The 27,438-nt window shown below is 51.7% G+C and overlaps 1 protein-coding gene across 1 annotated transcript in view; it reads left to right on the plus strand.

The window, feature by feature from the left end:
• Positions 1 to 27,438, plus strand: part of ZFHX3 (zinc finger homeobox 3) — a 126,066-nt gene that overhangs the window by 35,100 nt on the left and 63,528 nt on the right. The window contains 2 exon segments of the mRNA XM_068203275.1: positions 6,465 to 9,208; positions 11,145 to 11,641. Of these exon segments, the coding sequence (XP_068059376.1) occupies positions 6,511 to 9,208; positions 11,145 to 11,641 (3,195 nt within the window). The 5' untranslated portion in view covers positions 6,465 to 6,510.

A 27,438-nucleotide genomic window follows, 5' to 3' on the forward strand; every position in this document is an offset into this window, starting at 1 on the left:
CGTTTTGAAACAAAACCTGGAGCTTCTGTGGTGTCCTACTGAAGAGGAGAGGATCCTGCAGAACCTGAGAACAAGTTCTGTGCCCTGGGAGCGTGTGAATGCCTTGTCATGTATGAGCCAAGCAAGTGCTTAAGTTTGCTGTGTAGAGAGAAACGTGACTGAAGCCAGTTTACCTCTGCTGCAAAATATTCTTATTGCTAAGAATCTCCTGAAGGAATAAGCGCTCTTGTCCCCAGCTGCTCTCAGAAAGCCTTCTGGCCCTCCTTGGGATCATTCCACTCTCAATGGCAGCGGGCTGAAGATTAGATAAGTATTTTTGTGTGTAGTGCAGTAGCTGGCTCAAAGGGATCAGCAAACTTGGAATAATAGTTCATAACAAAATGCCTTCTGAAAAGCTGCCTGACTCGTGTTACTCCCATTGGCTCAGTTTTAGCTGGTGTGAAGGGCAGAGGGAAAATGTGGATAATGTGGAAGGTTCACCTTTTCAAGAAGCCCCTTTCTCTCAGTTTCATGCCAAGTGCTTGAACCCTGCAGCTTTCAGCCCTGTTTTGTTCAGCGTTTCCTTTGCTTCCTGCTGGTTGAAAAGATGTTTATGCTAATGATGCCGGGAGGATCTGAGGGGCCGGCTGTGCCGTGGATGGAGCCCGTGTCACCTCGCACCGTGGCCGTGCGCTCTCGCTGGAGCGCTGCCCGAAGCGGCCCCTCCACACGGCTGGCTTCCTGCTGGGGGGATCGTCCTGCCCTTTTAGGTGCCCCATGGAGCTTCACACACCACTGTGTGCCACATATCCCCTTCTGGAACCTTGGGCCCTTCAGGATCCATGGGCTAGAATCCTTCCGAGGGGAAGGTTCGTAGTGTTCGTAGGGACTTCCACAGAGGCAAAATGTGTTCACTGAGAGGTGGTCAGGCACTAGCACAGGCTGCCTAGGGCAGTGGTGTAGTCACCATCCCAGGGAGGGGTTTGAAAGGCGTGTAGGTGTGGTATTTGGGGACGTGGGTTAGTGCTGGCCTTGGCGGTGCTGGGTTAATGGTTAGACTTGATGATCTTAAGGGTCTTTTCCAACCCAAGTGATTCTTCAATTCTATGAATTCTTGGTTTTGTCGGGATAACCAGCCAGTTTGTGAGGACTTGCAGCCCCAACTCTTTGAAACCTGTGGGTCAATGTTGTTTGGATGTTTCTTCCACCAGCAGGCAGGGCTGGCTTGTTAATTCTGCTCCCACTACAGAGGCGTAGGATGTGGCCATGTGTCCAGATGGAAACAGTCTGGCACAGACCAGAACGCTGGAAGAAGTCAGAACTGAGCTTGGGCTTTTGGTTGGTAAAGCCTCACTGCAAAAGAGGAAGAGAGCTGTAAGGTGTTCAGGATTTGGCAAGACTGGTATCTTGCTCATCAGACCATGTTTGCCAGTGAAACAACTCCACTGTGATCAGGGTGTGTGCTAAAACACAGCTTGGTCTCACTTGGGGAGGTGCAAAATATGACATGCTATGCGAAAAAGAAAAATTAGTTTGTAATTGCTTCATTAAAGTGTTGAACTTGGCAAATAAATATCAGTATTTTCAGGTGTGGTTTTTCTTTTTTTTATTTTTTTATTTTTTGTTAGGAATTGCATAAGAGAAATCCCAAGGCTGTAAAATGCTGGCAGGAAAACCCCAACTAGAAATCATTCTTCACACTGTGCATCCATGTTCCCTGTTGTGCTCAGGTTTTGGCACATAAGTACTGTTTTATCCTAATATCTCAAGCCTTGTTGCAGAGTTTTCAGAACTTCCCTTAGGCTGGCAGGTATCTTGCTGCTTTCTGGCACCTTAATGAATCTGAGAGAGCTGGGATCCCTGTCTTCTGTTTAACTTAAAAGGTAGAAGCATTTTACAGAACTGGGAATTGAAACTTTTGGTATTGCTGCTTGAATCTCCAGCCAGTGTTGCTGAAGAAATTTGAAAAGACCTTTCTATTCTAGGAGGTAACTCTTCACATATTTGTGTGATAGCAGCTGTTGTAGAAATCACGTGAAGTGACAACATGCTCCTGCCACCTTGTTTTACCCTCTCCTGTGGCTGTCCTGCTTGCCAAGCGAGGCAGCGTGTGCTCACCTAATTGCAGGCGGTATCATAATTCATATGCATAAAGGCACAAAATTAAAGTTGCTTTGGCAACATACATTCTGTTCTTCCTTAATTTTTGAATTCTTGATCCTAGGCAATTATTTTTATCATGTCTCTCCATTTGCAATTTCCTCAGTGTTACCCAAGTGCTGTGCAGCACGCCAGGTGCAAGGAGGCAGCACAGAAAGCTTTGATGCTCCAGATTCGTTGTGTCGGCACTTGAGAGGGTCACGGTGGCTGCCCGGGCTCGCACCCCCTGCTCGGGCTCCTGCTCCTGGGAGCTTTGAGCATACCTGTTCCCAGGGACCTCCAAAGTCCCTGCCCAAGCTGTTCTGTGTCTCTGACCATGAAGTTGAGTTGGATGCTCGCTCACCTCTGGTACGGCCATCCCTGGTTTTCAGGCTGGAACAAGTGTCATCAGGTGCCATTGCTGAGTCAGGAGCCTCTGGGCCAGCCTGGACACCACACTGGCCAGGCGCTGTCCTTCCGAGGACGCTGCAGAAGGCCAGGCTGAGCGTGTGAGGAGGGCTGTGCACACTGTTAGTCCTGTGCTGTCCTTGTCCTCCCCCACCTCTGTCCTTCTTGGCTTTCCTGAGCCCCTGGCGCCCTGGAGCTGACTGAGGGCCTGAGCGCTTCCCTGTGCCACGCAGCTGGGCAGGGGGAGGGCAGCCTGCAGGGACCACGGCCAGGTACTGGCTGTGGGTGAAATGCATCTGCCTCTATCTTCTCCCTGTCCTCAGAGCCCTCTTTTCCATGGTGCCATGTGGGTCATTAGCTGAGGGAACAGTTTCTCACTGTCGCTTTCTCCTTTTGTTTTCCTCCTTCCTCATTGCTTCTAGTCTTGGTTTACTGCCAAACAGCCTCTTGTGAAAGGGCCGCCTAATTAACCCTGTGCTAATTAACAATTTAAAATTACACAGCACGGCTGTTCATATTTAATTCTCGGGAAGCCTGGGCAACAGCAGGAGCCCCCTCCTCCCTCCCGCTCCATCCCTGCTGCCCGCACTGCTTGCCAGTGTCCCCAGGGGAGGAAGCAGCCTGGTGCCGCAGGCTGGGGGTGCCCAGGAGCCCCAGCTTGCCAGGAGTTGCAGGGTGTTGCTTTAGGGCCAGCCACTCCTTGGTGGAAGCGTTGCTGGAAACGGAATGTCTGTCCCTTTGAGGACGGGGCTGGGGCTGGAAGGAGGTGGCAGGGCAGTGCAGGGATCGACTCCACGCGTGTTCTGCACGGCACGGCTGCCAGCTGCCAGGCCTGGTCGGTAGGAACGTGGCAGAAGTGGGGGCACACAGTGTTGTGCTGTCACCTGCATCTGCCGTGCAGGCGTGGTGCCAGTCGGCTCCAAGGGACTGCAGTGACTGTGGTGCTGTGAGGCAGGGGCCGGGACGGGCTGTGGGCATGGCAGTGGTGGGATGTGAGGCTGCAGAAGGGAGCAGGAGAGCCCTTCCTCGCCACCGGGGCAGTGTGAGAGCACAGAGTCTCTGGCACTCAGGCTGTTCTCTCTGTAACTGGAGTTCATTGATTTTACGGGAAACCATGTTTACAGACAGAGTGCTGATCGACCTGACGAGTTGACTTCTGCCTCCTTAAGTAAGAACTACCTTTTCTTATTGACTGGCTGATAAACAGAGCAGAGAGGGCGACAGGGGGAGCGAATGGGAGGTGTGGAGCACACCGCTGTCTGTCCATCTGAGCTCTGACACACTGTGTCTGTCCCCACACAGGTGGCCTAGGGGTGGTCCAGGGTGGTGGAAGACATGGGGCCCAGTAGTGGACTAATAACTGCATTGCGCTCCTGCTTAGAACCTGGTTTGGTATAGCAGGGAAATTGCTGTTTTCAGTTTGAACAGATGATTCCTGAAGCTTCTGTGTGAATAGAAACAAGTATTTTCATGCCTTTTGCTCCTTTTAGGAACAGCTCTGATGGTGACTGAGCCATCAGAAGAGCTTGGGCTTGTGCAGGAGCTCAGCCTGTGTCCAGGGCTTGGGCTGGCCATTTTGGCTCTGGGTTTTTCCACATGCCCTGTAAGGGCTCCTCTCTGTTGAGGAGAGGAGATTGCTTTGGCATAGCACATCTTGAGCTGGTTAACTTGGAGTGAGTGGGGGAGAGCTGTTACAGCAAGCCAAGGCAGAAAAGCCCACCAATTAATTGGAGCGTGCGGGTCTGCCTGGCCGGGCCGGGCCGGGAGAAAGATTGGCTTTCCTGTCAATAAACAAGTCCCCAGTGCAGCATCAAAGCTGCAGTCCTTTATCAATCGCAGCCTCCTCTTCCCGCATGTTCCTGTAACTTACCAAGCATTTATTACATTGATTTTCCAATCGGGCTGTTAACCCTCCCGCCCCTCCAGCCCTGCTAACCCTTCTGGCCTGGCTGTCAGTCAGGCATGTCCTGCCAGTCAGGAGCTCTTGATGGCAGAACCGCTGTGACCCTGGCTGTGTCTCACCTGGCTCACCTGGCTGTGTCCCAGGGGCTGGCTCTGCTGGCCTGCACAATGATCCAGGTCTAAAAGAATGGGTAGGGTGCAGTCATCCCATATTGTGCCTTGAAGTCTGCGTAGGTATTCCTAAAACTTCACTTGGCAAAAGTACAAGGCTTATGGAGTTTCTTTTTCCTCATTTCCCCTGAATAAATCTGTTTTGGTTTAATTTGGATTGCAGTTGCTAGTGCAGAAGTAGCAGTGAAAAGGGAGAGAGTAGGCGTGTTGTGGGAAGGTGAATGTGCAGCCTCAACACAGAAGGATCTGGGATCAGTGATCCAGGGAGGGAGCTGGTACAGTAGGAGCTGTTACATGGCTGGAGCATATTTTAGGCTAGGGGAACAAAACTGGCTGACTAAACCCAGAGCCTTTTGGCAGCAGGATACTGCTTTTCCTTCTTGTTCTGCTCAGTTCACCAGATTACTGTTGCTGCAGAGTAAATCCCTGTTTATTCCCAGTGCAGCTGTAGAGGCAGCTGTGTATGGCATAGAATCCAGGGAAGGTGAGACTGGAGGTGCTGTGGAGTAATGTTGTGTGTGATCCCATTGGTTGCTGTCTCCGTTGCACCTGCGTGTCCTTCTGCAGGCATCCTTGCACATGGGCTTTGAGAGTATGACTTTGCCTTCTGTGGTAGTTGTAAATGCTTTTTCTTTGAGGTACGCTGGAAGTCAAATGTAAGAGAAAGTACTAACACATTAGAGAAATCAGCAGAAGCGTGGATGGCTTTGTGTAGTAAAGGAAAATAAACTGGGAGATAGTGAAACCTGAAAAAAGTGGTGATTGTCACTCTGTTTTCTTTTGCTTGAGCTAATTCAGGTAGTTCACACAGGGCTGCTGTGGCACATCACTGGCTTTGCAGGTGGCTGAACCTCTGGCAGGTTTCCAGTTCTCTTCACATTTTCTGTATGAGCTGAAGAGGGCTCCATTAGGATTGCAGTATTGGAGTCGTTGGCCAGGTGCGGCAGAGGGGGTCCCTGGATGTTGGCCATGGTCAGCAGCCCAGACCCGCTGACTGCCTGGCAGTTGCTGGGAATCCTCCAGTCACGCTGATTTTGGTGGAATGGAGGCAGTGGGAAGGGTGTCCTCCTCCTCCAGGACCTGCACCCACCGTTTGTCTCCAGGGGTGAGAGGAAGCAATCCATGCAGGAGGCTGTGCCCTGCAGGATCTCCGGGAGGTTCCTGGAGCATGGTGGGCCGGCCACTTTCCAATCCCCAGGATGCACCCTTGTCAGATCTGGAATTTCCTGTTTGGTTTCTCTCCTGACATGTCTCTGTTTAAACTGTCCAGACCAGAGCAGTTACATCTCCTGTGCACACTGAGCACTGTTACACCAAAGTCGCTGTGAGCTGCTCTGGGTCGAGTGGGCTCCCACTGAGGTGCATGTGTGGTGGCCGTGGGTCTGCATTTCCCAAGCCATTAGCAGAAGGTTGACACCCAGAAAAACAGCATCTGCCTTAGGGGGAGCCAGAGAATACCAGAGCTGTAAAGCCACAGAACTGTTTTGTTGTCATATCTTGTTTCTGTCACAAGCTTTCCCATGGTGTTTTGTTTTCTGAAGACCCAAGGCCTTGGGGGTGACAGTGCAGCTCCCACAATCTTCCTGCTGGCTCCCTTTAGGAGACACATTCAGGAGGTTTCTTGCCACTTTCCAGGCCCCTTCCCTTCCCAAGTTTTCCTCTTGCCTTGCTGCTGCCAACACGTTTCCATTGCTCATTCCCAGCAGTACCTTGCCCAAGGCCGCGCTGCCCGTCCCTGGAGCCCGTCTTGGCACACCAGCCCCCGCTTTGTTGCTGAGAAGCGGGGTCAGCAGCCCTTGTGGTGGTGGGGTCTTTACGGGAGCACCCTGACTCACCTGCCTCTCTCCTTCTGTCCCCACCCGCAGGTCGGAGCCGTACCGGGTGCAATGAGCGCTCCGTGCCGGCCCTGCCATGGAAGGCTGTGACTCGCCCGTCATCCCCGGGAAGGACAATGGGTGCGGCATTCCTCAGCACCAGCAATGGACTGATCTCAACAGCGCCCACCTCCCTGACCCGGCCGGCAGCATGGAGCAGCCCGCGGCGGACAGCTGCAGCCCCCTGGACAGCCTGAGGGTCCCGTTCCCCGAGCGCGGCCCCGAGAGCAGCGCGGCGGGTCCCGGCTCCGAGCCCGCGGGCAAGGAGGTGAGCTGCGGGCAGTGCGCGGCCTCCTTCGCCGGCCTGCAGAGCTACATGGAGCACCGCTGTGCCGGCGCCCGCCCGCCCCCGCCGCTGCAGGGGGAGAGCGGGAGCGACAGCAGCGAGGACGGCGAGGAGGAGAGCGACGTGGAGAACCTGGCCGGCGAGATCGTCTACCAGCCCGACGGCTCAGCCTACATCGTGGAGAGCCTCAGCCAGCTGGTGCAAAGCGGGGGTGCCGGCGGCAGCGGGACTCTCCCCTCGCTGCTCCCGAACTCTCTGCCCAAGCAGGGAGAGCCCTCTGCTGCCGCTCCCGTCTACCCACAGATCATCAACACTTTCCACATAGCCTCATCCTTCGGGAAGTGGTTTGAGGGCTCAGACCAGGCCTTCCCGAATACCTCAGCCCTGGCGGGCATCAGCCCCGTCCTGCACAGCTTCCGCGTCTTCGATGTGCGACACAAAAGCAACAAGGATTACCTGAACAGCGACGGTTCTGCCAAAAGCTCCTGCGTATCCAAAGATGTTCCCAACAATGTGGACCTGTCCAAATTCGATGGCTTTGTGCTCTATGGGAAGAGGAAGCCCATCCTGATGTGTTTCTTGTGCAAGCTCTCCTTTGGGTATGTCCGCTCGTTCGTGACCCATGCCGTGCACGACCACCGAATGACTCTGAGTGAGGAGGAGCGGAAAATTCTTAGCAATAAGAACATCTCCGCTATCATCCAAGGGATAGGCAAAGACAAGGAACCCCTTGTCAGCTTTCTGGAACCAAAAAACAAAACCTTTCAGCACCCTCTCGTTTCCGCAGCTAACCTCATAGGCCCTGGACACAGTTTTTATGGTAAATTCAGTGGCATTTGCATGGAAGGTGAGCAGGCCCTCCAGGCCGGGGCGGCCGGTGGAGCTGAGCCGCCGCCGGCAGCGGGTGTCCTGGCCCCCAGTGCACTCCTCAACCTGGGTGGGCTGACCAGCTCAGCTCTGAAGACTCCCATTACCTCAGTCCCCCTGGGCCCGCTGGCTTCCAGTCCCACCAAATCCTCAGAGGGGAAGGACCCTGGGGTGGCAGGGGGGGAGAAACAAGAGGGGGACGACCAGGACAGCCTCTCGGAAAAGGTGGAGCCAGCCGAGGAGGTGGAAGAGGAGGAGGAGGAGGATGTGGAAGAGGAGGAGGAGGAAGAGGAAGAGGAGGAAGAGGAAGAAGATGAGGATGATGAGGGTTGCAAAGGACTATTTCCAAACGAGTTGGAGGATGAACTGGAGGACCGGCCCCAGGAGGATGTTGGGGCTGTGGCAGGCAGTGGCAGCAGCAAAAAGGACCTTGCTCTCTCAAACCAAAGCATTTCTAACTCTCCCTTAATGCCTAACGTGCTCCAGACCCTGTCACGGGGCACGGCTTCTACTAGTTCTAATTCTGCTTCTTCCTTTGTCTTTGATGGTGCAAACAGGAGGAATCACTTAAGCTTTAACAATGAGGGCGGCGGAGCCAGTGTGGCCGAGGGCAGCAGGAGGCTGGACTTCATCGATGAAAGTGCCAATAAAGACAATGCCACAGCACCAGAACCAAATGAGAGTGCAGAGGGCGAGGACGGGAGCTACCTCTCCCATCACCAGCATGCTGGCCCCCTCTGTGAACTTGGGGGTGGGGAGTGCCCCTCGGGGAGCGGCGTGGAGTGCCCAAAGTGCGACACGGTCCTGGGCTCCTCGCGGTCGCTGGGTGGCCACATGACTATGATGCATTCTCGCAACTCATGTAAGACACTCAAGTGTCCCAAGTGCAATTGGCACTACAAGTACCAGCAGACGCTTGAGGCGCACATGAAGGAGAAACATCCTGAGCCGGGTGGCTCCTGCGTCTACTGCAAGAGCGGGCAGCCGCACCCGCGGCTGGCGCGGGGCGAGAGCTACACCTGTGGTTACAAGCCCTTCCGCTGCGAGGTCTGTAACTACTCCACAACTACCAAAGGCAACCTCAGTATTCATATGCAGTCCGACAAGCATCTCAACAACATGCAGAACCTGCAGAACGGAGGGGGAGAGCAAGTCTTCAGCCACACTGCGGGGGCAGCGGCGGCGGCAGCTGCCGCTGCGGCAGCCGCCGCCGCCAACATCGGTAGCACCTGTGGGGCTCCCTCCCCCACCAAACCAAAAACCAAACCCACATGGCGGTGCGAGGTGTGCGACTACGAGACCAACGTAGCCAGAAACCTTCGGATTCACATGACCAGTGAGAAGCACATGCACAACATGATGTTGCTTCAGCAAAACATGTCCCAAATCCAGCATAACCGCCACCTAGGCCTCGGCAGCCTGCCGTCCCCCGCCGAGGCCGAGCTCTACCAGTACTACCTGGCGCAGAACATGAACCTTCCCAACTTGAAGATGGACAGCACTTCCTCAGATGCACAGTTCATGATGGGGGGGTTCCAGCTTGATCCCACCAACCCCATGGCAACGATGGCTCCATCTCTAGGTGAGGCTGAAGGGGTTTCCACCATGTTCATGTGAGAGACTCAGCAAAGGCAGCCCATGAGCTACCTTTGTGTGGTGGTCGAGCACGGAGGCTGCGCAGTGCAGATTTCTCATCTGTGTTCATCCAGAGCAGTTTTTCCTCATCTCGTGGCTTTTCTAGTACGTTTTCCAAGAGTTTTCATAGGGAGCTAATGGAACAGCAGACACTGGTTACGGATGCTGTGGCGCTGAATGTTCTTCCTCGTTGTGGAAAGCATCCTAACTGCAGTGTTTCCTGAGAACTCCTCCTGGGTTTGGTGAGGAGTGGGAGTAGTTTGGTGGACAGCTTTGAGGGAAGGTGCAGTCACCTGCTGGCGCTCCCAAAGGCAGGTGTATTTGTTCAGGGTTGGTCTGTTCCACACTGTGTTGTCTTGAGAAGACAAGGTAAGCAGGTTTGAGAGGGGTGGAAGGGGTGGTGTTCCTCTGCTGCCAGTGACAGACGGGACTGGAGGCTTTTGAAGCTCAGAGCCCCTCACTGCTGAAGCACGGGGCAGTTGTAATAAGCTGGGAGTGTTTTAACTGAAGCTCCTCAAGCAAATGACAGGGCCTTGGATGTCCGTGAGCTGCCTGGAGAGCAGTTTGTGAACTGTGCACTTGATGGTTGCAAGTCTCACTCTGAGGGTTGCAGAGGGAGGCCCTGCCTGTGCTAATAAGCACTTGACACCAGGTTGGCCCTTTTGACTCAGATACACACGCTATGAGCTTTGTGAGAAGTGAAGCAGATCTTTCCCATTCTTACACTTTGGTCCAAAACTGAGCAGAGCATTAATAATTCAGAAGAAGAGTCTGCTTTTGGGTTTTTCCGGCACGGTGAGTTCAGGAGAGAGTGTCTTAAAGAGCGCTTGATTCTCAGCAAGTAAGTTGCAACATAGGGAAATGAAAAGCTAAGGAAATAACATCTTTTTGATTAACTGAGGAATTGTTGACCTGGTTCCTTTCATAGGATTGTTAAGCTGAGCTGTGACATCAACTCAAGGTAAAATACCAGAGAGCTGTAGAAAGAGCATAAATGTCTTAAACACGGAAAAGGAGAGCAAAGTGGCACAGGAGTCCTAGTTTGTGCTTGCTCAGAGTCTCTCTTGCATCTCTCAGGTGCTCTGGGGTGAGTAGGAGCCTGTTGTGCTCAGTAGCTGTGAGTGAGCAGAGTTGAGCTCTGGTTTGAAGAATCAGCCTGACAAACACAGGGTCCTCCTGGCTCTCCGTGACATGCTCTCACAGCCTCTTTATTAGTTGCTGTCTTTACCTTGTCAAAACTGTTTTTAGACGATTCTTCACCATTTTGAACTCTTGGGCAAGAGATGAGATACAACAGTGCAGGAGTGGCACTTCTCAGGTCGTTTCTGTCCATGCCATGTCCTACACTGCTGCCAACTTGTGATAGCAGTGCGGTGACCTCCCTGTGATGCAGCCATCACCTGGGCTTGTGACTGTTGACCTTTGTTTTGTGTGGTAGGGACTGTGCTTAGCTACTGCATGAGGTAGCATTTGCTTCTCCAGGGAGGCAAAAAAAGCCAGAATGAAGTGTTAGCGCTGTTCTTGAAATAGCCACAGAAACTTTCAGCGTGGTGCTGTGGAATTCTTCATCCTCTCAAAGTCTGTAGGGTTTTTCTTGCCACCTTTGATGGGCAGAGGGCTGGATGATCCTTCAGCAAGAGGGTGGCAAGGGTGGTAGCAGTCCGTTGCCAGCCTTCTATGCTGGCTGCAGTAACTTTTTTCTTCAGCTCTGGTGCAGACCAGCAACACGGAGGAGTGGGCGAAGGGAGACACAGAGCTGCACGTGGTCTCACTGCGTGTTTGTGGGTACACAGGTGGCCCTTGGGAGCAGCTTTGGTTCTGCTCTGTTCATCTTCTGGAATTCAGCCTTTCTGACCTCTTCTTGCCCTTTTTTCTTTGTGCAGTGGGTGGCGAGATCCCACTGGACATGCGTTTGGGAGGTGGACAGCTGGTGTCTGAGGAGCTCATGAACTTGGGTGAAAGCTTCACGCAAACCAATGACCCGTCGCTGAAGCTCTTCCAGTGCGCTGTGTGCAACAAGTTCACTACAGATAATTTGGACATGCTGGGGCTCCACATGAACGTGGAGCGAAGCCTCCCCGAGGACGAGTGGAAGGCGGTGATGGGGGACTCGTACCAGTGCAAGCTGTGCCGCTACAACACGCAGCTCAAGGCCAACTTCCAGCTCCACTGCAAGACGGACAAGCACGTGCAGAAATACCAGCTGGTGGCACATATCAAGGAGGGAGGCAAAGCCAACGAATGGAGGCTCAAGTGCGTGGCCATTGGGAACCCAGTCCACCTGAAATGCAATGCCTGCGACTACTACACCAACAGTCTGGAGAAGCTACGTCTGCACACCGTGAACTCGAGGCACGAGGCCAGCCTGAAGCTCTATAAGGTAAGGGTCAGCTTTGCTTCATCTTCTTTCGTTTTCCAAGGAAAATCTCAGTTGAGCCACAATGCCTTGTGATCCTTTGGAGATGAGCTGCTGAGAGCTCTCCATTGGCCCCCAGTGTGACCGCAGGCTGCAGCTCTTCATCCTGCCTTCTGTTAGCAGCTGTGGTTGTCCAGGCTTCAAGGCAGTAGATGTTCACGCCACAGTGCTTTAGAGGGGGCTTGTGTGTCTCATGGCACTGCAGCTGCACAGAAATTGAACAATCCCTGTCAGAAAAGCTGTGCAAGGTGACGTTTGCCCATGTTTTGTTGGCTCTTTCCCACAGAGTTTGTCACTTTGTGGCGCTGGAAGGCTGTCGGTGTGGTCAGTGTGCCGGTGCGGGTGGCGGGCCGTAGCTCAGTGCTGCTGTGCGCTGCGCACGCCCGTGCTGGGACCTGTGAGCAAAGTGCTGCTGGTGCTGGGGAGGGAGGAGGCTGCGAGCGGAGCCTGGCGCCTCGGAGGCACTGCGTGTTCCCATGCACAACGCTGTTTGGGCTGTCGCTGCCATCTTGTTGTCTTTTCCTCCCACCCCCCTCGTTCTGTGTTGTCTTTATAACCATCTTCTTTTCCTGTCTCATTCGTCTGGTCCCAGCCCCCTCCCCTTGCTGGCCCGAACCCTGTGGGCTGTAACCCAAGAGGAGCTCCGGATACAGTAAATAGTCCTTTCACTCGTGCAGCAGAATTGCTCCAGACGTTTCTATTGATTTTCACTGGACTTAAAGCTTCACCTTTTTCTCTAATCATCCCATAATAGCTTTAGTATGAACAATCAGGTACGAATTGCCATAAATCTCAGCAGCCGCATCCCCTCCATTCACACATGCTCTCCGCTCATTGTCTGCTCATTCCTCACAGGTTTTCCTGTATTTTCTGTCCTCTCCCTTTTCTTCTTGCGTTCCCCCAAATGTGCTGAGGTTTCTTTATGTACACACAGAGTGTACCTTGCACTTTTTAATTGTTTCTTTGAAAACTTTTCTTTATATAATGGGAATTTGAGACCTGACATTGAGCTCTATAGTACCCACCCACATCACAGTGTAGACACGTTTTCAAAACTCCTGGATTTTTCCTAGGAATTAGCAGTTCCAGCCAATTCAGGGAGGAAGGTTATAACCAGGAGCATCACATAAGGTTTACCTTGAGCTGTGGTTGTTGGACCTACCTGGAATTGGTGGGGAGCTGCTCAGAACAGGGTTGTGTTTCTCTGAGCTCATTGTTGAGGCCAGGATGGCTGTGACAGCGATTGTTCCATCTTGAGCTGGGAACCAGCCTCACCCATCAGAGTCTAGGTCTGGAAATGATCAGGTCTGCACATACACCTCTGCTCTCTGGTATGCAGGAGGCCTGAGAGAGTTCCACAGCTTGGAAACTGGGGTCAGCAGAGTCCCCATGAGACTTCAAGAACCCAGCTGAGGGAACTGAGTCTCCCCTGTGGAGGTCAGTTTGGGGTACAAGAGAGTTGTTTGAAAGCTGTATTATGATGTTTTTTACACATAATGTTGTTCTTTTAACTATACATTGCAAAGGTTTAAAGTTTTCTTTATCCAGGCTCTTCATCTACAGTGGGTTCCAATGGGGAAAAACAATTGAGGCACTAGAATTCTCTCACTGAGGGGAAAGAAAAGGGGGAAAAAAAGAAGAAACAGGGAAAAAAACCTCAGCAGCATCGGGGGACAGGCATACGTTCTTGTAATAAAGATTGCTAGGATGTTTTGCTTGGGCAGGCAAAGAGAAACTGTCAGTTTTCAGGTTTGTGAGAGCCCTGGGCAGTCTCAGTATTGCTCCAGCCCTGTGTTGCCTCTGACACAACACCAGCTGAAGGATAACACGTTTCAGAGTAATGGATTCCTTTGGAATGCTCCATATATTGGCCTTCAAGTACGGCTGGATAAAGCTTGGAGCAGAGGTTGGTGGATGGCTGGATTCACGGTGTCTTGCTTCAGCATAGCTGGAATCAGGGGTTGATTTAATGGAAGAGCTCTCTGGATGAGGCATGGATCAGACTCCAGCACAGCTCTCCGGGCCTTGGAGCAGCTGTAATGCCATGTCTCTGCTGATAACTGAAGGGATGCAGCAGCAGTGGGGGGAGTTCACAGAATGGTTTCTCTTCTCTCAGGCCTTGGTGTGGTCTGCAGTAAATTGAGATTGATTGGATGTTATTTTTCCTCTTGCTAATGTAATCCATTAGCCTGGCACATGCATAATCAGTTTAGAGCACAGTTAACTGGATGTAATCGAGTTCTTCCCTGCCTGCTGGAGAAAATCCTCTCCAGATGCTGCTGGGTGAGAGCACACACTGGGCTTATCACACACAATCCTCCTTATTCTGCTGCTTTTGCCATTTTTTTCCTAAATTACATGTTATTGGCTACTTGCATTGCCCAAGTGCCACTTCTGTCAGTGTTACTTGCTGCCAGAAAATGTGATCTGGAGACACTGCCAGTCCACAGTCGGGTGAACCTTTTAGTTTTCTCCTGCAACACTCCCAGTGCCGGGGGAGAAGGTCTGGTCTTCTGCTGCCATCTTCGTCCTGCACATTGCAATAGCTTCTGTCAGGGGTAAGGGGAGGGGAATGCCAAAAACCTGGAAGGATCTGCTAACCTTTCCTTTATTGTTGTGTTCTCCCAATTCCTCGCCGTCCCCCTAAAAATCAGTGACTAAAGTGGAAATGCTGTTGTTTATCTGGCCCTTGCTGGGGGAACGTGGTGCCTGTGCCTTTCCTGTGCCTGCTGACCGCCTTGGGTGACTGAGGGGCTTTATATCCTGAGCAACTCCCTGGAACGCAAGGGTGCCACTGTCAGTGCATGGCAATTCCTTTCTGGGATGGATGTTCTGGCTTGAGAAGGGTTTGAAGACCCTGCCTGCCATGGCTGGGACGTGGTGTGGCCCGGGTGATGGGTGGCTGTGAGCAGAGGCAAGGGCAGCTCCCTGGAGCAGCAGCCAAGGCTTGTCTCCTGGTGGCCACAGGGCTTGGCGCCGGGCGTGACGCAGGGCAGCGGCGTTCCTCACATCTGGAAGAGGTTGGGCACAAGCTCCCAGCCTCTAATGCACAGGTGGAGTTTCCACAAGGAATTAATCTGCTTGAGAAGGAGCCAGGTTTGGACATTTCCTACAACTTCCTGACAATCTCTAGTTCAGAATGTGCTGCAGCTCAGAAGAAGTTTAAACAAAGAACTACTGAAGAAACACGCTGCTGGCCAGACTGCCAGCCAGTGCCTTCAATGAGTTCATTCAGTGTCTTCCTTTTCAGTGTTTCCAAGTGCTGAGTTCACTTTTTTAGGGAATAGGGAGTCTGAAGGAGAGGGTTTGGGTTATGTGGTGCCATGCACAGAGGCTCTTTGTTAGCTAGAGATGCAGAGTTTGCAGGAAAATGACTCTTTAATATCAGTGCTCGTGGTGAAAGTGGTGATGAAACTGTGGATCTGTGCTGACTCAGACAGAAGCAGAGCTGACCTGTGGGAAGGGAAGGAGGATGTGCAGCTGCACACCCAGCAGAAGGACTCAGTTCCACCGTGGAGCAGCATTGTCCCATCATGCCTCTCCCACAGGGGCTTGTGTCTCCTTTGCTGGCCACGGGATTCTCAAAGAAACTTGTTGGAAAATCTCAAAAAAGTTTTAATCCTAGAAGATGCATGGAGTATTGTATAAGATATAGTTACAGAATGATGATGATAATGTATTGAAATTCAATGTCCTTCCATAAAGAAGAAGACAAAAAGAATACCTTGTGTAATAGTAGCTAACTTTGTAGTTAAAATTATGTGAAATGGGTGAGCTACTGTTGGATACAGTAAAGGGTGTGATGTGTGTGGGTCACAGAGGAGTTACCAAAAAGCACCTTGGTTGCTTGTGTTAAACATAACAACCCCTGAGAAAACAGAGCAGGGGGAACCTGGCCAAAGTGCAATGTGATCAAGTAGGAAGGTATGGCACGTGGAGGTCAGGAAAGGGAAGAAGGCCCGTGTTACAGGGAGGGGAAGGAGGAGAGAATTCTTCTCATGTGTTTAAAAGCAGACTTGAAAGATGCCTCTGTATGGAGGATAAATCCTGAAGGGTGGTCTCACCTGGAGGAGCCATGAAGGAAAACGTCACTGGCTTAGCAGGACTCTGCCCTAAGAGTTCTGGAGGAGCCCCACGGGAGGGGGCAGGGGCTCCTGGCAGTAGTGTGGGCCAGAAAGTGCAAAGCATTAAGTCAGCAAAGTGATAGAAACTGAAATAGAAAGGTTTGAGGAGGTATATGGATTAGGAAGGGGAAAAGCAGACTTTTGGAAGAGAGGTTCTTGCAGCACTGTCAGTTGTTTGAAGGAGCCAGCCAGGCTACAGGCAGGACTGGGCTGGACCACAGGGACAGAGGATTCCCAGGGTCTTTGGGAAGATCCTCCATGAGCAAACTGGGGGAGAGGTCTGGGCAGGGGTAGGGAGGTGAAGGATGAGAAGCAGAAGGTAAAGTAAAAACTAACTTTTCCACAATGGAGAAAAAGGATTGGAAAGATAACAGGGGGTTTCTTTGTTTGTAAGTGACCCAAAAATGGAGTTAAAAGCAAGTTTAAATATCAGCCATAAGGTAAAAATAGTAGACCACTTGGATGTAAAGCTGTGACAGTTGCAGAAGAACTTTACAACATGAAGTGATTTCACAGGAAATGATTGATGGAATTTGGTGTCCCAGTGTTGGAGGAATGGGGGGCAGACAGCCCTACTGGAGGGGTTGGGGGGAGGAGGGCCAGCTAGGCTTCCTGCTTCCCCACATGAAAAAAAAGAGATGAAAACAAAAAAGGGGGTTAAAGTTACTCTTCCTGCAAGAAAGATGTGGAATTGTTGCCAGTCTCTTTGAAGACATTGGCTCAGTGATCAGTGGAAAGCAGAAGGGCAAGGGGATAATATGTGAGCTATGAAAATCCTCATTTGGTCTGGTGGTTCAAGACTCTCTTCAATTTAGGTTGTTTTAGGAAGGCTTTAAAAACCCCTAGAAGGTACCAGAGCAAGTTGTAGGAATGACAGATGGCTGGAATGACTTGGGTAAAGACCATTGACTTGGGAGTTGGCTTGACACAGGATTCCAGGGTGGAGGAGAACTTGTGAATTTCATAAATTTCAGTGCTCTGGAAATTGCTGGTTTAATAAAAGGCTCCTGCATTTGGATTGGTGTTAGTTAGTCTTGCCATAATTCTGTGGTAAGGTCAAGCTGAGACTCTTCTCATCCCATCACTTGGCTGACAGGAGATGCTCCCTGCGGGAGCTCAGTGTAGGAGAGCTCTGGGGACCAGCCCAGGAGCTGGGCTGATTCAGTTCTGAAATACCCAGATGATGTCGTGGGCAAAAGGAGATGTGTTTGGGGCTTGATTTTTATCACAGACTTCCTCCCATCTCTGCCTTTTAAGGTTCTTGGAGTAAAGTTGCTCAAAGAAAGTCTGTCATGCTCATTAGGAGGTTTAGAGCTCTGTTAACCTTTGATTTACTTGCTGTCTGCCTTCAGTGTGTTTTGGCTTTATTTTTGCAAGTTTATCTCTTGGAATACAGATGCAGCATCAGAGCTCTGAATTACACTCTTGAGCAACACAAATTGTGCCTGAAGCCCATTTAAATTACAGCATTTGAGGGACTTTGAGCTGATTTCCTACAAGGTTTAAGACAAATTCCAGTGGCAGCTTCACAAAGGAAATAAATACTCATTTGAGTCTCCCTACAAAGTTGTTTTTAAAGATGGTCTCCAAAACCTTTAATTCTGCATCCTCTAGTCTTGGATAAACTCATAATGAAAGGCGCTTATGAGCTGCCAGTGTGAGGAGGATGGACCCTTAGATCCAGTACCTTTGGTCCTGCTGGGATTGACAGGTATTTCGATACAAAAAGCTCTTGGTATCAGTTTAACCCTTTGAGACCCCTCCTCCATGGGGCTGCACGTTCCTCTGAGTGGCAGATTTCTCCCTGGCACTAAAAGATGTCTTTACCTTCCTTTAGGTATTGAATACCAAAGTCTGTCGGTACAGGATCACAGAACTTTTCCTTTCTCTGCACTGCTTTTTTGAAAGGATTGGAATCAGAACTGCTGAGAGCACACAGCATTGCTTGCTCTATGTTTTATTTATGGGCCTCTGTCACTTAGGTTTTTCTTTCAAGTTTTCCAGTAAGTGCTGAGCCATGTGCAGCCAGCAGCTTAGTAAAGAAACCACCCTGTAAAAGCAACGTAAATAACAAAGGAGTGAGAGTGCAGCTGGAGCAGGAGCCCTGGTCACACAGCAGGAACCAGGAGCTCCCCAGAACATGGAGCTAAAAACCCTCGGTCAAACAGGGTTTAGAAGTCAAAATATTTTTGAGAATGGACTACAAAACCCAACTAAACAAACCAAATACGAGGAAAAAAGAAAACAAATGGAAAAACACCTTGTCAAGCTTTATCCTAATCTATATAAGCTCAGGTTTTCCTGGCCTCTAGCTGCCTGTGGGCAGAGCAGCAGGAGGGCTCAGCACAGGGTGGGGAGGGTTTTACAAAGCTGTTCTCAGCCTCAGGTGTCATCTCAAAACAAGGTGTCATCGTGTTGGATGGAGTGTCAGCGTGCGTCTGACCCTTTCCCATGCATGATGCCAGTTCTGTCTGTGTTTATGGCTCATTCTTTTATCCTGGTAATTTTGGAACATGTGGATGAGTATTTAAATTTCCAAGCGGGAATTTTTCCCATGTGAGGTGATGCTTCTTGTTGGGATGTTCAGGGAGAGGACAAAGGTGCAGGGTGGCTGACGGGCTCTGGCTGGCCTTGCCTTGGTGGTACAAGCTGCCAGTGAGCCACTGTCCCTCCCATGCTGGTGTGGGAGGTCACTGCTCTGCAGAGGAGAGCGTGGAAGGAGGGATGCTGGCCCAGATCCAAAAGTCTGGCATTGTCTTCTGGGTGATCAGCCACTGTCAGCAGCGGTAGGCATGTACCACTTATCCTCCTGCCTGCAGCTTCAGCCCTGCCGTGGGAAGCCCCAGTCAGGAGACCTGAGAAGATGCTTGTGCAGGACAGGTAATGGGCCTGTTTGTTGCGTGGCCTTTCCCAGCTGGTTCTGCGGTCTTATCCCAGTATGGTTTGTCATGATCTTATTCACAGCATGTTTGTCAGGGTCTTTTCCCATCCTGCAGACACCCAACACAGGCAGTTGAAGACGAGCTGGTAGGCCTGGAACAAGTCAAGGTTTGGAGTGCTGGAGCAAGGAGGTGGAGGAGCTGGGAGACAGTTTGGTGTGAGGCTGAAGCAGGCAGGTGGCACTGAAGGCAGGGCACAAAGCCTGTGCCAAGGAGCTGTGCTCGAGTGGCTCCCCCTGAGGCTCCCACGCTCCCTCTGGGCCATCATGTTTCTCTTTGCAGAGGTTGTTAAGGAAACCTCCCAGTCAGACCATTCCCAAGACTCCCGAGCAGTCACACTCCCAAGGCCAGAGACTTTCCCTGCTGGGAGCAAAGCCCCTCCAGTGGTGGCTCCAGTGACCCGATGGGTCCTGTGTGACTCCCCTCACCCAGTCAGACCAGGTTTCCTCACTTCTTCCACCCCAGGTTTCCCGTGGCACAGTCTCAGATGTCTCATTCCATAAAGCCATTTATTCCTGCTGTAGTAACAAAGCAGTTTGAGCTGGTGCCTCTGAAGAGGGACCCCCAACAAAAGAACACCTGGGCTTTTATCTCCTCATAGTCTACCCACACACAGGTCTCCAGGTCTTCAGTTCCTGCCCCTGTCTTCTGTCCATCCGCCTTGCTGGTGTTACTGGACTCCCATCTCCTTTGTTATCCAGGAGGTCGGCAATTCCCAGTTCCTGCTGTGTCTCTCAGTGTCCATTCACCTGTCACTGTCACCCATGTTTGTGTCCTTTGTTATCCCAAAGGTTGGCAGCTCACGGCCTCCTGTCCTGGGCTGGAACCCAGAGCTCAATCAGCATTACAATCTGTGTCTTGAGTCCAGCTGCCCGGACTAGATGGATTCCTCAACACATATAATACATACAATACACCTCAAAGACCTCAGAATGCTCTTAGTTCCTTTTCTAGCTGGGCAGGGTCAGGTTTGCAGTGCCTGGGGTACCAGCCCTGGCCAAGCACCAGTTCTGCAGCTGTAGGCTCGCTGGCGACGACCTCATTAAATAATGGATGGGCATTCATTAGCATCCATCTCTGGCAGGGGCTGGTTTGAAGGCCAGGAAGGGGCCCACAAGGTGCTTTCCCCAACCTGTTCTATGTGAACAGGCGTGACCTGGCGTGGACTGCTGGTTTCTGTTTGGCTGTGCCAGTGCACTGGGCTGCAGGACGCTGTGTTGTCCTTCTCTGGCTTTAATTGAACTGTTCCTAAAGACACTGTTGCAACAAAGTCCCCAGAATTGCTACGGAAGCAGCATGGGAGGTTCTGTGTTTGCTATCTCATAGGGAATTCATTAAATTACAATAAATAATGTATGCATGGTACATAACTTAATACCATAATGGGCTTTTTCCCCTTCTTGCCAGTCATAAAAATCCTGCTCCTGCACTGTGACGTGGGCAGCCAAGTTCTGCAAGTCAAATTAGGCAATAAAGTTGCACTTGTGCAACAGGTTTTCTGCAAGTTGAGCCTTGGGGTACGGTTGGGCGGGCTCAGGTAAGCCTGGCTGCAGCTGTTGGGAGATGCTTGGTTCCAGGTGGCTTTGGCAGAGAGGCAAGGCTGGGTGCCTACAGCCCGGGGCGCGGGGCAGAGCCCAGCACGCCGTGCCCCCCACGGCATCCCTCCTGTTCTGCTTCAAAGCAGGGAGATCCCTGCATCTGGCCACCGAACCATCAGTGCAGTGCAGCTATTCCCACCATCCCGGGTTTCCTCTTTGTCCTGGAGATTACCTCAGGATTTTTCTGTTCTGCTGAGTTGGCCCTGGCTCGGGTAGAAGTGCAGTGGCTGCTGTGTCCCCCGGCTGTCTGAGCCTGCTGTGACCCCCCGTGTCAGCCGTGGGCTCTCAGGACAGGGAGGTGGGGAGCTGGTTGCAGGAGACAGAGATGTTCTGATTTAACTGGGGAGGATATAAATGCCTGACTTGTATCCCTGCCTTTCAGCTCTGAACAGACCTGCAGAATGTGCCCAGGCTGGTGGACATTCTGGTTTGGGTTCCACCACACAGCTGTAGCAGTTGGGGTTCTCTGACCCCGTTACAGCCCCTCAGCTGGCCCGTGGCCTCTGGGCTGTCTCGTGCCCCTCATCTGGGCAGTAGAGCCCCATCTCACCCACTCTGCTCCTCCGTGTGCGCAGGGAAGGTTGGGTACAAAGAGAATCACCTGGGGAAGTTTCAGGCAGCAGTAACAAAGCCTGTCTCCACAGAGGGGAGGCTAATTACACAGCTAATTAATCCAACAGATGTCACTTTAAATGCCTGTTTCTTTGTGATTCTGTTGCACACATCATGCTGGTTAAACAGACTTCATGGACCCCGTTCAAAATGCCTGCGCAGGCTGCTGGGAGCTGCCAGGGAGACCCCAGGGTGTCCTGTTCCACAGGGAGGAGCAAGTCCCAGGCAGCTTGGTCTGGCTGCACTGTGCACAGACTGCACATGGGGAAATGCCACGTAATAGCTCTGCTGAGTTAAAAACTCTGAAATAGCAGCTGTGAGGATTGAAGCGGTTGTTTACATTCTTCCTGCAAGTACAGGGCTGAGGCAGAGGGGACCTCCTCCCACCACAGGGCTGGGGGCGAGGCAGAGGGGACCCCATCCTGCCTCATCAGCTCTGCTTGGCATGAGGAAAAGAGTTTGGAAACCTGAGCTGCTCTGGTGGGGTCAGCAGTTCAGACCCAAGGCGGTGGAGGGCACAAAGCGCTGTCTTGTCTGTCTGTCTGAGGTGAATGTGGTCTGTCTGGTTCCTGCAGCGGTGGGAGGGCTCCCTGCTCTGCCTCCTCAGGGGAGAGGCAAAATGAACATTTCTTCAGCGTTTTAAGCGAGTCTTTGCTCGTGAAGGCAGAGCCGTGGCGTGATGGCCCCGCAGAAGAAGGGAGCAGTTCCATAGCCTTGTGTGGAGCTGGTGCTGTGTGCTCCAAGTCAGTGGTCACTGTGTGACAGCTCTTGTCAGCCTCTGCTGAGACTCCCCCCGTTTAGCATCTGGCTGCCAGCTAGGGGCATGGGGACAGCCGTGGCACACAGTGGTGTCAGTGCAGGGGCTCCACCAGCGGATGTTGTGGTACATTCCCCCCTTTGTGTGGTTCTGCAGGCTGGTACCGTTTGGGCAGGGTGTGAACGTGTGTCCCTCACCCTCACCTGCTGTGGTCAGGTACCGTCACACTGCCTGGGCATGTCCCCATGGAAAACTGGGCTTGGGAAACATCCCATGTTCCGTGTGTCTGCTCTTCTGCCTTGGCCTTTTATTCTGCTTGGATATGAGAGGAGTCAGATGGTTCCTTGCACCTCACTGAGCAGATTCCTTCTGGACACAGTGGACTCGTACAGCGCTTGGCTGCAGCGTGGGACCAGGCCCCCAGCTGTGTGCTTAGGGGAAGCTGCTGGAATGGAAATGCGGCCCCAGCACTCTGGAAATGCCCCGTGAGAGAGTGCTGGAGGCAGTGGTTGAGCTGCCTGGTACAGCTGCGGGGGAAGAGCATCTTCCTGGGGTCTCAACATCCTCGATGAGTCGCAGTTGGCGGCTTGATTCAGTGTAATGGATGTGTGCTCATTTCCCACAGCTGATGAGGATTATATCAGCTTGGTTTAACAGTCTCATTTGCTGCTCCCAGTGCACACTTGTTTTAATGCGTTTCAGTTAATGAGGTAGAAGAGAGAATGAGGTGTTACTGTTTATGTACAGACAGCGAGGCTGTGCCGAGGGCTCTGGAGCCCGGCAGTCCCTGCCCAGTGCTCTCCAAGGGACAGCATTAGCTGGCATTTATAGAAAATTTATTGGCTGCGGTTTATCCAGGTAAAATTTCTCCCAGTGGTGCATGTTTCCCTCTCCTGCCTGCCTTATGCTTTATTGCAAGCCACAAGACATGTTGCCAGCAGCCTGTCCACGGGCAGGGGATGTCAGCAGGCTGAGGGCACTGGTGTTGAGTATCACAAAACACCACAACGTATTTGATGTGGGCAAAGCTGGTGCCATCTACCTGGGGTAAAAAGTTCACGTGTGCCCTGAGGGCTGTGGTATTTTCAGGTCCCTGTGGGGTCAGGGCCATGCAGTGCCAGGCACTGGGTGAGTTGGTTCCTTCACGGGTACCCTCGGAGCGCTTACCTGCTGTGTCCCCTCCAGAGGAGGTGTGCTGTGCCCAGGTGTGGAAATGGACACCAGTGCCCTGACCAGTGTGACTCTGCCTTCCTGAAGAATTGGTTGTCCTTGTGCTGATGGTGAGTTTTTGCCATGGGGTGGGCTGGAGCTGCACTCCTCGGAGCGGCATCTCATGTCCCCAGCCTGTGCCTGGTTGAGTGAATGGTTGAGGCCACTGCCTCCGTGCTGGCTGAGGTCCAGGCTGGCACCAGGGCTGACAGCAGCCAGAGGCCGTGCACGCGGTGCTGCTTTGAAGGTGAAGCTGCTGTTGGTTTAAGCGGGAATTAAACAATTACCGCGTCTTAGTTCTCCCCACCTCCGGTGGATTGACTCTATAAATTGTCAGCCTGTTGACATTTTAATGTGAATTATGTCATATGGTATCCCCTTTGATTTCAGCATGCCTTAGTTTGTAAATACACGAGCCTCTCAAAGGGCTGTGGTTAGCGCGCACGCGGGAGGCCTCGGGGGTTTTGGTGGGGAAGGAGAGCAGCGCTGTCTCCAGCAGCTCTGGTGCCTGGCACGGCTGCTGGGAGCGCCCTGGGCTCGCGGGGCCGCCCGCGCTGAGGGCTCCCACAGCCCCGGGCACCCCACGGGGTCCCGCTGCCTTCCCTGGGTCCCTCTGCGTGTGGCTGCTTCCCTGCCCTCGTGGGGTGAGAGCTGCCCGCCTGGGTGTGGGGCTTCTCCCCCGCCCCTTGCTGGCCAGCTTCTCCGGCCAGCTGCAGTAGCTGTGTCTGTCCCCTTGTCTGGTTCCTACTGGGCCTCCTCACATTCCTCTCCCCATCCAGTCCCCAGTCCATGCTGCGGAGAAACTCCTAATCCAGCAGGTCCTGGTCATTTGGGTCAGCCTTCCGTTACGTTCTTTGAAAACTGGCCCAGAGAGTTGTTGTAGTCTTCACATGTGTGCCAGAAGAAGGGGGGACTTGAGGCAGGGTCAGCAGAAGAGCGAGGAGCTCTCCTGGAGTGACCCCTTCTGCCTTCAGGTGAGACTTACCCGAAGTCTCCTCTCCAGCACAAAGCCAGAGGGTGTCCAAGTTTGAGAATTCTGATTTCCTTCACTTTGCCTGCAGCGTCTGTGGGACTGTTGTGTAACTCTGGGGTTAGTGCAGGTGTGTCACGTTAGGGCCACAGCTGTACTCTCGGGGGTGTCTGCAGCGTGCACATGCTGCAGTACCTAGTGCTGAGCCCAGGACCTGCCCGTGGGAGGAGGCACAGAGGAAGGACAGTCGGAAAAAAAAAGCTTTGGCTTGGACCACTAGCAGCAGTGCTGGAAAGGGACCAGATGCTGGAAGTCCCTCAGAGAAGGGCCTTGGAGTCCTGCAGATGATGTTTTTATGTCATGGGGTCTGTGTTACAGACACCTCTGGCTGCCTGTGAGTGTTTTTCATGGTCCCACAAAGCAGGAACTTTGCTTTTATCGTTTTCACACATCCTTGGCTCTGACTTACCAAGATTTTCCAGTGCATGCACTGCAGTGCCCACCTAGGCCTATCAAAGTGTCTGACTCTGGACTGTGCAGGGGGATTATCTGGACATGAAACCTGCAGACTGACCTCCTGGTAGCATATGGTAACCACGAGCAGGTATTTTTGCAGACAAGTTAATCCCATGCGGTCACAGAAATGAGAATTTTGGGGCAGCTGGAGTAACTGAAGTTACACCTGCAATTTCATAAACAGAGTTTAGAAATCTGTTCTTTCCTCACACCTTTCTGCTGTGAGTGGATGCTGCTCCCAAAAAAAGGTTTTGTTGCTTCTGTTTTATTTTTGAATTGCAGTGGTCAGTACACCCTCCTAATGCTGAGTGTTTGTCATTTACCCCCTGTGTGTCTCTGCCCTCTGGGGGTGCAGAGCCAGAATGGGTAAAGCCAGTAGATAGTGGGCCTAGTTTTTCCCAGGGGTTTCTGTACCTGTGAAGGCAAATGCCAGTGGATGAAGATACACAGGAACAAGGAGAGCACCAAAGAGCAGAGACCTTTATCATCTCGGGTTTGCTCCGTTTGCCTCAGTGTGCTTCTGCACTCTGTATTTTCCATTGCTGTAGTCTGTCTTGGAGGGAATAGCTGTAACTAATGCTCAGAGCCATTCTATTCTCTTGTAGATCCCTCTGCAGAATTGTACTACAGTTGAATTAGATTTTAGATGTACACAAGAAATACAGAGCAGCAAACCCAACTGTTCATAGGCTGCAAACTGCTTGGCAGCCACGCATGGAATCCATGAGCCAGACAGTTGTGCTGCTGTGGATTGCTGTGGTCATTGATGTGTCCTTCCTGGTGGAAACCAGGTGGGCTGGGAACTGTTACATGCCCAGGGACTGGAGAGATCTCCCAGTTAAATTTGGAGGAGGCTGTGTTTGAAGGCTTCTCCCCTCCAAGAGCTTGGTGGCTTTCCTTACAGAGTAGTTGCTCGGGGGTGTGGGGCAAGGAGCAATTGCATGAATTTCTGTGCACAATTCTTAGGACACGTTAATGTCCACTGAGTTCATGGAGCCCTCACAACCTTGTAGAACATAGCAAGTAGCAGGTTGCCTTAATTCAGCCCTTTGTGTGTAGACATTATTTTGGTTCTTAATTATAAGTAGTTCCATACATATTTTTCCAGCAGGATTCTTGCCTCATTCTGTGAGTAATTATTCCATTTCTTTTTATCTTCCTCTTTCATTACATTGCCCCAGGCTTTGTCTAATACAATCCAAAGCTTTCACTGAATGAAGAATTATTTATTTTCTCATGGGCATTTCCGTGGTGCTTGTGTTCTGTTTGTGTTTCACAGACACTTAAAGAACTTACCTTGGCAGCGTGGTCTGAAAGCAGCCGGTGCTCCTGTTCCATGTTCAGGGTAGGCTGATGCACAACATGCGTCTCAGAGGTCGTGCTCTGGCTGCTCAGCCTGGTGCCCAGCCCTGCAGCCTGTGCCTCTGGAGAAGGGCTGCTCCACTGCCAGGAGCCTTCCCTGGCTCTACGGTTTTCAGCTCACCTTCAAGACTATTTATATAATATTCAAGACTATTTATATAATATAATACTTCAAGAGTATTATATTATATATTTCCTCTTTCTGCTCCCATTCTGTCGTATTAGTCCATCATACCATCCTTTAGTTTTCCTTCCTCCCTTATCACCTGATCTTGAGAAATCCTTGTTGTGGACTGCGGGCAAAGGATGAGCCGGGTCTTTGGTTTTTCCACGGATCTCTCTTGGCTTCTGCATGGGGAGATTGTGTCCTCCATGTCTTTGAGACTGATACTCTGCATTTATGGAGAGGACTGAACAATTGTCTTGTGCATTGTTGTTACTGTTTTTGGTTTTCTGCTGGAAGTTGAGGTGCTACAGTGCTGTAAGAAGTTATAAAGAAGCAGCATGAAAACGAGGAAAGCCTCAGTCCATCACAGCTTCCCTGGAGATGGATGAAGCAATAAATCCCGGGCGAGGGGAGTTAATCTGTGTCCGTTGTGTTTTATTAAATAGCGGGAGCTCAGGCTGGGTTTCTGTGGCTGGTTCAGCGTCCCACATGGTTTCATGGCGCATTATTACAGCAGTCCCTGGCCACACACGGGGTCCCCTCCTGTCCCCCTGTCCTGCCTGCAGAAGGACCTCACCCCCGCGTTCTGCTCGGGCTCGCTGCTGGGGTTCTGCACTGCAAGCCAAGGCAGGAGGAAAGGGACTGGCACACCTGGGTGCCCCTTGGCTTTGGGCGTGGGGCAGAGCTCAGTGGTGTCAGACAGTCCTCAAGCTTTTCCTTCAGAGACCGGTGGTTCTTTTCCAAAAGACTTAATATGGGGGGGGGGAAATAGCATTTTAATTTCAATCCTTAAAGCAGGCTCCACACATAGAGAGGGCTTTGGGTGGCTAAGTGAGCTACATTTTCTGAGGTGCATTATCAGCACAAGACCCAGGAGTGTGTTGCATCAGAGCCCCTTGGAAGAGCCCTCCTGCGTAACACGGGGATCCTTCCCGTGGCTGCGGAGGAAACAAAACATCCCTGGTATGGAGAGTCCTGGGCTGGCTCTGTGTTACAGAAAGCCCTCTTCAGTCACTCAGCAGCTACACAATTACAATATGGACAACAGATTTCGATCCTGCCGTCTTCCCAGGTTCCCCCCAGACCTTTGATCACATAATTTACTTTTTATCCAGTGTTTTTCCATATTCCCAGGCTGCTCTAGTTCACCTGAGTGTTCACAGCTTAGCAACTCACACTGAACTGATTATTTTCAAACAGATGTACAAAATGTGTTATAAAGGTCTGGGCAGTGGCATTGTGAGGCCTGCTTATGGTTACTGTCTTCAGTTGTTTTTTCCTCATTTGTTTTCCTGACCCTGGAAAAGACAAGGCTCCCTGAATTCCTCAGCTCCTGCCTATCCTAGCACTGAAATAGGAGTGGGCTGGAAGCCCTGACCTTCTTCCTTGGTGATGTTGCTGCATTCTGGCACAATTTTTTTTCTTTTTGCATCACTCCATCCAATTGCTGTCCATACAGTGCTTTGCAGGCAAAAGCGCAGCTTTTCCGCTGTGTTTCTCCAGGGATG

The sequence above is a fragment of the Anomalospiza imberbis genome, chromosome 12, assembly GCF_031753505.1.
Source record: "Anomalospiza imberbis isolate Cuckoo-Finch-1a 21T00152 chromosome 12, ASM3175350v1, whole genome shotgun sequence".
Taxonomy (NCBI): domain Eukaryota; kingdom Metazoa; phylum Chordata; class Aves; order Passeriformes; family Viduidae; genus Anomalospiza; species Anomalospiza imberbis.